Raw genomic sequence first — 11,377 nt, forward strand, 5'->3', positions numbered from 1 at the left:
TCCCCTTTTCTGGGGAATGGCTCTTTGGGGTTGAGTTGGATACATGGATTTCCAAAGAAACTGCAGGGAAATCCACGTTTCTCCCCTCTGGGAGGCGTTTTCTACCCGGGGCCGTCTGTTCAGTCTTTTTGGTCTAACAGATTCCAATCTAGGGCCAGAGGTGCCTCCAATGCGGCTAGAAGCAACAGAGGTAAGACAAAAAGACCTGCAAACACAGGTTCTCAGGAACAGAGCACCAGTTCTGCTTCCACTAAGTCCTCAGCATGACGGTGCCCACCCACCCCGAGAGGATGTCATGGTGGGAGCTCGACTGCGTCACTTCAGCTGCGTCTGGGAGGTATCCTGCCAGGATACCTGGCTCAGGGACTTCATTTCTCAGGGCTACAAGCTGGAGTTCGACGGTGCTCCTCCCCAATGTTTTTTCAAATCAAGCTTACCAGCTTTGGCGGATACGTTGCAACAGGCCATCCAAAAGTTGGTCCAGTCCCACGTCATTGTTCCAGTACCAATGCCACACCGAGGAAAGGGTTATTACTCAACCTGTTTGTGGTACCAAAGCTGGATGGCTTGGTAAGATCCATTTTTAGAAAGAACAAAAATAGAGACTTCAATAGGCGTTATATGAGGTTACATAAACACAGAAGGGAGTCAGTCAATCCCACCAAAGTGGATGTAATTTTTCCTCAGATGTCTCTTTGGGTAATATAGACAATCCCCAGGATTCTTGGTTCTTTTACTCCTTCCAGATAGATTCCCTTTGGTAGTTATTCGGAATATACCCAAAAAGGAAAGAGACAATAATAGTGTAATCCTGTATAATATGGTAATATAGGGATGGTGTAAAATTGCACTTACATTTCAGAAAATGGGTAAAGGCATGTATCTCACTCATTAGTGAGTAATTTCCAGGATAAGAATAATTCTGTCCCTCTTCTGAAGATGGATCTCTATTGGGTAATCTTCCAAAGCAGTACCACCAAATAAAGAGAGAATATACAATGGTGCAAATAACGTCTTTTTTTTAAAAACAACGATATCTTTAATAAATAGCACTCACATTATAAAAAACAAATACAGGCATATCTACCCAACATCTGGGTCCAGGAGTTAAAATTCAAGCAGCAGGTTATCCTCACAGATGGAAAAAGTGCACGTGCAGTGATAGAGAACCAGCCTCCTCAAGACAACCCCGGGTCCACAGAATAAAGACAGCAGCTTAACGCGTTTCGAACCCTAAAAGGTTCTTCCTCAGAAGCATGCTGTCAATCCATCCTGAGCATCCTAATATACTATGTCTAATTGATACTCCTCCCCTTCCTTCCAGCATGGTTTCCCACACTTTTTTCCTAAAAAACCGGTCTGGAGATGTCATATCCACCGGAAGTGATGTAAATTTCACAATGAACCATAATTAAACATACAATTTCACCTGCTTATATCATAAAGCAGACCATCCTTTTCAAGTCCAGACAAACTGCCAAGGATTTAACCAAAAAAACTTCCTATCCTGGCCGCGAAAACAGCCAGAACCCGGAAGTAACCACGATCCCCTCTGTACGCCTGCGTTCCACGTGCGGATCACCCGCTATTCCGGAAGCAAGGCGTCGTGGTTCTCAATCAAGCAGCGCCACAGGTCATAGACGCGACGCACCCGGAAACCGGAAGTCGACACGATTTGGACTGTGCGTTCCATATGCGGTTCACATCACTTCCGGGAACATAACATTATATCTAAAACACTATGTCATTGCATTCCCTATGCGGTCCATGTTACTTCCGCAAACATAATAGACCAATTGACTCGTGCACAATTAATGCCTCACCAGCACTGCTATTATTGCAATATACTAAACATATTTTTAGAGAGGACAGAATATTCAAAGGATTTACAGGAATTCATTTTAAATAGTATTAAATTCATTTTAAAGAATAATTATTTTAATGGAACATTTTACATTCAATTGGTGGGCACAGCCATGAGAACCAGATTTGCTCCGAGTTACGCCAACCTCTTCATGGCCTATTGGGAAGAGTTGGAGGTCTGGAGGGGTGGCGTTCTCGGGGCGTCTCTGGTGTCCTGGCTGAGATTCATAGACGATGTCTTTTTTATATGGTGTGGATCAGAGGAGTCACTTGAAAAATACTGTATGGAACTTAATGAGAACTCTTTTAAAATTCATTTAACTTTTACCAGTAGTAAAGTAGAGATTGCATTTCTGGACTTATTAATTTACACTAAAGACAATCAAATACACACAAAGATTTTTAGAAAACCCACAGACTCAAACTCCTATATTGAGAGAAACAGTCTGCATCACAGAAATTGGCTTGAGGGTATTCCTTATGGCCAATTTGTGAGGGCAAAAAGGAATTGTTCAGAGATAGCTGTTTGTGATAAGCAGATTGATGAGATGTCAAATCGCTTTAAAAATAAAGGGTATACAAATGAAACCTTGCAAAAAGCTAAGGAGAAATTAATTAAAGTGGAAAGAAGTTCCTTGCTGATAGAAAAAGAGAAGGAAGCAAAATCAAACACATGTCATGAATGGGCCTTCTTAAGTCGTTTCAATGTTCAACATAAGGAAATTGAACAGATCTTTAAAAAGAATTGGCATATATTAAAGAAAGATCCGACTCTGGGAGATATACTTCCAGAGAAGCCCACATTTATTTATAGGAAGGCCCCGTCTTTGAAAAATAGCTTGGTTAAGAGTTCTTTAGATGAAAATAAGCGAACTAGTTCACGTAATCAGGGTTTCCATCGCTGCGGCATGTGTTTGATGTGCCGCTCAGTAAAAGGTGAAAGGAAACTGAAAGAATTTACAGTAAATGAAAATACCTATAAGATTAAGGAATTCATAACGTGTGATTCAAAAAATGTGATTTATGCCCTCCAATGTAAATTTGATTTTATATATATTGGAAAAACTGGGAGAAATTTAAAAGTACGTCTAGCAGAACATATATATAATATAAGGAAAGGTTTAGACTCCCATACAGTATCCTCTCATTTTAAATCCACTCATAATTGTAAGGAATCGGGTTTTAAGGTATTTTGGGCAATTGAACAAATTCTCCCTAGATGGAGAACTAGGGATGTTGAAGTTAGACTCTCAAAGAGGGAGATGAAATGGATACATACCCTAAAAACTTTGGTCCCAAAAGGATTGAATGGAGATTTTGAGCTCAAATGTTTCTTAAAGGATTAATTGATCTAATTACCTTTTTATATTTTTATATATATATATACTCCTTTGAACACTGTTTAGTATATTGCAATAATAGCAGTGCTGGTGAGGCATTAATTGTGCACGAGTCAATTGGTCTATTATGTTTGCGGAAGTAACATGGACCGCATAGGGAATGCAATGACATAGTGTTTTAGATATAATGTTATGTTCCCGGAAGTGATGTGAACCGCATATGGAACGCACAGTCCAAATCGTGTCGACTTCCGGTTTCCGGGTGCGTCGCGTCTATGACCTGTGGCGCTGCTTGATTGAGAACCACGACGCCTTGCTTCCGGAATAGCGGGTGATCCGCACGTGGAACGCAGGCGTACAGAGGGGATCGTGGTTACTTCCGGGTTCTGGCTGTTTTCGCGGCCAGGATAGGAAGTTTTTTTGGTTAAATCCTTGGCAGTTTGTCTGGACTTGAAAAGGATGGTCTGCTTTATGATATAAGCAGGTGAAATTGTATGTTTAATTATGGTTCATTGTGAAATTTACATCACTTCCGGTGGATATGACATCTCCAGACCGGTTTTTTATGAAAAAAGTGCGGGAAACCATGCTGGAAGGAAGGGGAGGAGTATCAATTAGACATAGTATATTAGGATGCTCAGGATGGATTGACAGCATGCTTCTGAGGAAGAACCTTTTAGGGTTCGAAACGCGTTAAGCTGCTGTCTATATTCTGTGGACCCGGGGTTGTCTTGAGGAGGCTGGTTCTCTATCACTGCACGTGCACTTTTTCCATCTGTGAGGATAACCTGCTGCTTGAATTTTAACTCCTGGACCCAGATGTTGGGTAGATATGCCTGTATTTGTTTTTTATAATGTGAGTGCTATTTATTAAAGATATCGTTGTTTTTAAAAAAAAGACGTTATTTGCACCATTGTATATTCTCTCTTTATTTGGTGGTACTGCTTTGGAAGATTACCCAATAGAGATCCATCTTCAGAAGAGGGACAGAATTATTCTTATCCTGGAAATTACTCACTAATGAGTGAGATACATGCCTTTACCCATTTTCTGAAATGTAAGTGCAATTTTACACCATCCCTATATTACCATATTATACAGGATTACACTATTATTGTCTCTTTCCTTTTTGGGTATATTCCGAATAACTACCAAAGGGAATCTATCTGGAAGGAGTAAAAGAACCAAGAATCCTGGGGATTGTCTATATTACCCAAAGAGACATCTGAGGGAAAATTACATCCACTTTGGTGGGATTGACTGACTCCCTTCTGTGTTTATGTAACCTCATATAACGCCTATTGAAGTCTCTATTTTTGTTCTTTCCACATTTGCTTGAAGTTAGCTGTTACTTCTGAGAGGCTTTTTGTGCTGTTTGTGTGGGGTGTAGTGCGCCTATTCATATATCATCAGCCACTGTTTTTAAGATCCATTTTTAATCTAAATTCCTTGAACCCTTTCCTAAAGGTTTTCAAGTTCAAAATGGAGTCCTTGAGAGCAGTGATTGTGGGCCTGGAAGAACAGGAATTCATGGTTTCCTTGGATATCAAGGACGCCTACTTTCATATTCCAATTTGGCCACTTCATCATGCTTATCTGAGGTTGGCCCTACTGGAAGATCACTACCTGTCACTACCTGTTCCAGGCACTGCCCTTCGGCCTGTCCACAGCTCCGAGGGTTTTCACAAAGGTAATGGTGGAGATAATGTTCCAGCTCCGGGTCCAGCCGGTCAATGTTGTCCCTTACCTGGATGATCTCCTGATAAAAGCAAGATCAAATATATACTGATCGCACTATCCAACTTTTGGCACACCATGGGTGGATTCTCAATTTACAGAAGTCCCTCCTGGAGCAAACTCAGCGGCTCCTGTTCCTGGGGATGTTACTGGATACTGTGGCCCAGAAGGTGTTCCTCCCGGTGGACAAAGCGAGAACACTTCAGGAGATGGTCCGCATGGTGCTCCGACCTGCTCGAGTATCCATCCATATTTGCATAAGATTGTTGGGGAAGATGGTTACCTCATACGAGGCGATCCAATATGGGAGGTTCCATGCCAGAACATTTCAATTGGATCTCCTGAGCAAGTGGTCTGGATCACATCTACAGATGCACCGGATGATATGGCTGTCACCTCAGACCATGATTTCCCTCCTGTGCAGGCTGCAGTCATTCAATCTACTGGAAGGTTGGAGTTTCGGGATTCAGGATTGGACCCTCCTCACGACGGATCTGAGTCTGCGAGGATGGGGAGCTGTCACCCAAGGGGCTCCGTTCCAGGGCTGGTAGTCAGCCCATAAAGTTTCCGATCAACATTCTGGAACTTTGGGCGATCTACAATGCTCTGCTTCAGGCCTCTCCTCTGCTCAAGGATCATGCGATCCAAGTTACAGTCTGACAATGCCACAGCAGTGGCGTACATTAATCGGCAAGGAGGGACTAAAAGCAGAGCCTGCATGTGAGAGGTGTCAAAGATACTCCTCTGGGTGGAAAGAAAAGCAATGTCAGCAATCTTCATTCCGGGAGTGGAAAACTGGGAAGAGGACTTCCTGAGTCGTCACGATCTCCACCCGGGGGAGTGGGGACTCCACCATCAGGTGTTTCAACAGATCATCAACCGGTGGGGCTGCCCACAAATAGACAAGAAGCTTCACTGGTATTGCTCACGAACCAGGGACCCTCAGGTGAGGGCAGTAGATGCACTGACGTTGCCTTGGCCTTACCGGCTGGTCTACCTGTTTCCACCGATTCCGTTGCTCCCAAGGGTGCTCAAGCGAATCATAAATCAGGGAGTCCAAGCATTTCTGATTGCCCTGGATTGGCCTCAGAGGGCGTGGTACGCGGATCTTCTGGACATGTCCGTCGAAGACCCTTGGCCTCTACCACTAAGAAGAGATCTTCTTCAACAAGGGCTGTTCGTCTACCTGGACTTACGGCGACTTTGTTTGATGGCATGGAGGTTGAGTGGAACATCCTAGCTCACAAGGGCCTTTCCAAGAAGGTTATTGCTACCATGGTTTAGGCCCGGAAACCTGTGACGTCAAAACACTATAATCATATCTGGAGGTGATATGTCTCTTGGTGCGAGGAATGCATGTATCCACCTGCAGAGTTCCACTTGGGACGATTCTTACATTTCCTGCAGGCTGGTGTGGATAAGGGCTTGTGTCTGCGTTCCGTTAAGATTTCAGCTCTCTCAATTTTCTTTCAGAAGAAATTGGCAGTGTTGCCAGAAGTTCAGACCTTCTTGCATGGGGTGCTCCACATACAACCTCCTTTGGTGCCGGCTATGGCGCCCTGGGATTTGAATGTGGTGTTGGAATTTCTACAGTCCTCCTGGTTTGTACCTCTGATGACGGTAAAAGACAAGTACCTCACGTGGAAGACGGTGATGATACTGGCCCTGGCTTCTACTAGATAGGTCTCAGAATTGGGGGCCTTATCATGTAAAAGTCCCTACTTGGTCTTTTACGAGGACAGAGCAGAGCTCAGGACTAGGCAGCAGTTCCTGACGAAGGTTGTCTCTGCATTCCACTTGAATCAGCCTATTGTGGTTTTGTCCAGTTCTGGCACTTCTGCTCCTCCGAAGGCATTGGATACTGTGCGAGCCTTGAAGATCTATGTCAAGCGAACGGCTCGGATCAGAAAGACTGATTCCTTGTCCGTGCTCTATGATGCGCAGAAAAAGGGTTGCCCTGCTTCAAAGCAGTCAATTGCTCATTGGATTAGACTTACTATCCAACAGGCCTATGTGTCGGCAGCCTTACCTGTTTTTAAGTCTCTGAAGGCCCATTCTACAAGATCGGTGGGCTCTTCCTGGGCGGCTGCCCGTGGAGTCTCGGCCTTGCAACTATGCCGAGCTGCTACCTGGTCGGGGAAGAACACTTTTGTTAAGTTCTACAGGTTTGATACCCTGGCCAAAGAGAATAACCAGTTTGGGCAGGCGATGCTGCAGCAGCCTCCGCACGTTCCCACTTGTTCTGGAAGCTTTGGGATGTCCCCATCGTACTTAGTTTCCCCAATATCCCTTATGGATGCTAGAATAATAGGATTTTAATTACCTACTGGTAAATCCTTTTCTCGTAGTCCATAAGGGATAAGGGATATTGGGCACCCGCCTCAGTGCATTCACTTTTCTGCAGGTTCTCTTTTATATGGTTACCTGTTCAGCTGTTGCTGTTGTTGTTACCAGCCATTGCTGGTTGTTGTATGTTAGTGGTGTGCTGGTGTATAAATCTCACCACTCATTGTTTTTATGTTCCTTCTCTCATATATGTCCTTTACCTCATACGGTCTGTCCGGAGTCCTCATTACCTTGAGCACTAGCCCTGTCCCATTCCCCGCACTGCCAGCGGTCACTCAGGGGTACCCCACGCCTCTTCTCTTGGATTCCACCTACATCAATAGGACATTCATACAACCATCATATTGGCTCTGGACTATCCTTATCCCCATCCAGGACATTTTCCACTACTTAGGTGGGACGCCACCTCTAGAAGTGGAACATTAGCACACCCATCCGAGTGTGCCTTCCTATGCACCCCTTTAACGGATCTACCTGAGTGTCACTGCTTTATCCATAGCAGTACATTTTCCCAATGCCCCCGCCCCCCCTTTCTGCGTGCAGCAGAAGAACACGTTGTACGGATAGAAAATAAAAACGCATTTTACCATAATAGAGATTGTTTATGGTCAGTGCTTATAATATATTATAGTATTGTCAGCATCATATCAAAAAACGTCATTTGATTATAGTGTATTAATTAGCAGTTAATAATCACACAACTGTATCAGGCGCACCTGTGGAATTTCTATTATTACTATTATCTATGTGGAGTTTCTAGGGTTACTCCAATAACAAGTTGCTCCCCATACGAACTTAAATATCCACACGCACGAGCGCCAGGTACTCGGATTGCCTATTTCAGACTGGGTTCCTTAAGAAGCGAGCAGTACAAGAGACATTTTGGAAGTGGGAATGAGAACTAGATACCAGAGAAGGAGAGGTGTAGATTGCATATTTCATCACATGGTCAGAAAACTATGAAGGGGAAGAGTTAGTGATGACTTTGAAGGTTGAATCCTGGATGCTAGCGCACGGATTTGAAAAGTGGCACAGTGAATGTGAAGCAGTGAGCGAGGAATCGTCGTTTTGCTGCACACATTGTTTTGCAATGTTTCTGTTATGTGGTAAGTCCTGGGAGGATGAGTCATGACTCATGAGCGATAAAGCTGACGGTTTGAGGCCCAAGTTGTGCATCTTTGCCATACTGTAACACTCTGGTGGCTTTATGTGAGAACACTCTGGTGGCTTTATGTGAGAACACTCTGGTGGCTTCATGTGAGAACACTCTGGTGGCTTCATGTGAGAACACTCTGGTGGCTTCATGTGAGAACACTCTGGTGGCTTCATGTGAGAACACTCTGGTGGCTTCATGTGAGAACACTCTGGTGGCTTCATGTGAGAACACTCCGGTGGCTTCATGTGAGAACTGCTGTTATAGATTGATGCATATTTTGCATGTGTAGTAATAGGTTTTTTCTGCACTAATCTGCCAGCCATCAAATAGTAGTATTTCATGTAAGAATTGCTTTAAGAACATTGTTTAAGTAATTCAGAAGTTAAAAATTGCTCCCACCAATCACATGGTTCTACACTCTAATCAATAAATGTATTTATTCTAAGTAAACCTTTCCAGCAGGCTAGTCCAGATATGTTATGCCTGGTCCTCCCAGGGGCCATATAACCTAAGGAACGCCTCCCTCATTTTCAGCCATTTACTGGTTATAAATTGATTAACATTACCATGTACCCTGGGTATATACTTTAATTGTGTGCAATATATTTTTGGCTCATACATACAGACAATAGGTCAGTTGGTCATAAGTACAAAATAAATAAATGCTATGAAGTAAGTATTAACCAACTGAAAATTCTTAAGGTAATTTAGTTATATGAGCAGAGAAACTAAAGTTGTACAACAGTTACTTGTTTCTCATTAAATCAGCAAATACCTTTTGTCACAGGTAATAATGCATCAAGGCAGCAAACCGTGACATTTCACTTTTTCTCACTTTTTAAAAACTTTAAAACGTTACCTATATTAATGACACATAGTTTATTAACTCAGCAGAATCCCCAGATAGATTTAAAATGTCACCTTAGAAACACCTTTCATAAACTGCTCTAATATTTTTCAAATTGAAAGCTCTTAACACTTGTGCAATTTTTCCAGTATAAATCATTTTGCAATATTCATAAGGTGTTGAATTTAAAGCAAATGTAATGATGTGAATGAAGAACATTTAAGGGACACAGACCTCATCCACTGTGCTCAGTGTTGCCAACTTTTTCATATCCTTCAATTTCTCACAGTGTTTAAGATGAAATCTACCATCATTTTACCTTTTTTGAATGATGAGTCATTTTATGACCAAGTCTGTTTATAGTAATTGATGTCTAGCAGATTGCTTCACCACAGAATGTCCTTCCACAAGCAAGGGTAGAAGACAGAACAGTTGTGTATCAGGCACTGATTAATGTGTCAACAGTTATTACTTAGCTATTAGAAGCATTAAAGGCTATCTCTTTTACTCTATATATACATATATAGCAATCAGCCATAACATTAAAGCCACCTGCCTAATATTGTGTAGCTCACCCTCATGCTGCCAAAATAGCTCTAACTCATTGAGACATGGGGCTAGATGTGTCATTGCTTGAAGAGTGATAAAATGGAGGGAGAAAAAGTAGCAGCCAATCAGCTCCTGTCATTTTTCAAACAGCCTGTGACATGGCAGTTAGGAGCTGATTGGCTGGTACTTTCTCTCTCTCCATTTTATCACTCTCCAAGCGATGACACATCTAGCCCATGGACTCCACAAGACCTCTGAAGGTGTCCTTTGCCTGGTGAGGCCACCATGCCAGCAGAAAACCACTAGTTCTATTGCTGTATGAGCATAACGTCTCCCCACCCCCTCTTTACTACCACTGTGAACGCTGAGATGGTTCTACAACAATGTTTTAAAAAGTCAGCAACATATTTTTAGTTCTTCTGTTATTGTAATTCAGATATATGGTTAAGGTGCGAGTTAAGGAATTGGACCTCACCGGCAACCAAGCTTCGTACAGACAACCTCAATTACAACCACAAATGTTTTCTTGCTTTAGTTCAGTTTGTTAGTTTTCTTTGTGAGAAATTAAAAATATTTTTAGTGTAATATAATTGAAATAAAGTTTTTTTTAAGAATATGTGGCAGTTCTATTATTGCTAGATACATTTGACTGATATGTAGTTAAGATATTATTCCCTTGTATGTACAGTATGCTGACGAGAGACAATCATGGCAGTGTAACATCTATTCTTCATTTCATTTGTAGGTTCATTTGGAACAGCAGGTAGAACTTGCAGTCAGTCATCACGTGGCATGGACAGCTGTGAGGTTATGTGCTGTGGAAGAGGATATGACACTGCTCGCATTAGCAAAATGGTACAGTGCGAATGTAAGTTTCATTGGTGCTGCGCAGTCCGATGCAAAGACTGTCTGGAAACCGTTGATGTGCACACGTGTAAAGCAGAAAAAGATGTGGGCAATGAGAAAACATAGGGTCACTTGTGGACGTGGTACTACTCTAGCTTTACTGAAGACATAGAGTACCAGAAAGATAATCCTCACGCAAATCAACACTGATTGAAACATTTGTTGCTTTATTAAATACTATTAAATTATATTAAGTTATATTGTAAATTAAGTCTTATGGTGGCAACAGTCATGGAGATATATATATATATTTGTGATGTTAAAAACTATGAAATGTATAATTTACAGTAAAGTACTCTATAAGGAATTTGTTGTGTGTGATATGCTTTGGTGGACTGTCGGGTCTATTTACTAATCCTTAGATGGAGATAAAGTACCAGCCAACCAGATTCTGTAATTTTTCAAATCCAGCCTGACACATGGTAGTTAGTAGCTGATTGGCTGGTACTTTATCTCTGTCCACGGCTTAGTAAATAGATCCCTGTGTCTTGTGAAGGACATCAGTGTATGAGGTATTAATTTGCGGAGAAGTGCTTTTATCCAATGGCATTTTGTCAATGTTTCTCTTACGTCCTAGAGGATACTGGGGATCCATTTAGTACCATGGGGTATAGACGGGCCCACTAGGAGCC

General features: G+C 42.3%; 1 protein-coding gene across 1 annotated transcript in view; it reads left to right on the forward strand.

Moving 5' to 3' along the window:
* WNT2 (Wnt family member 2) overlaps positions 1-11,052 on the forward strand; it is a 142,407-nt gene extending 131,355 nt beyond the window's left edge. The window contains exon 5 of the mRNA XM_063927223.1: positions 10,585-11,052. Within this exon, the coding sequence (XP_063783293.1) occupies positions 10,585-10,811 (227 nt within the window). The 3' untranslated portion in view covers positions 10,812-11,052. The remainder of the gene's footprint in view (positions 1-10,584) is intronic.
* The last annotated feature ends 325 nt before the right edge of the window (positions 11,053-11,377 follow it).

Source organism: Pseudophryne corroboree, chromosome 6 (assembly GCF_028390025.1).
Source record: "Pseudophryne corroboree isolate aPseCor3 chromosome 6, aPseCor3.hap2, whole genome shotgun sequence".
NCBI lineage: Eukaryota > Metazoa > Chordata > Amphibia > Anura > Myobatrachidae > Pseudophryne > Pseudophryne corroboree.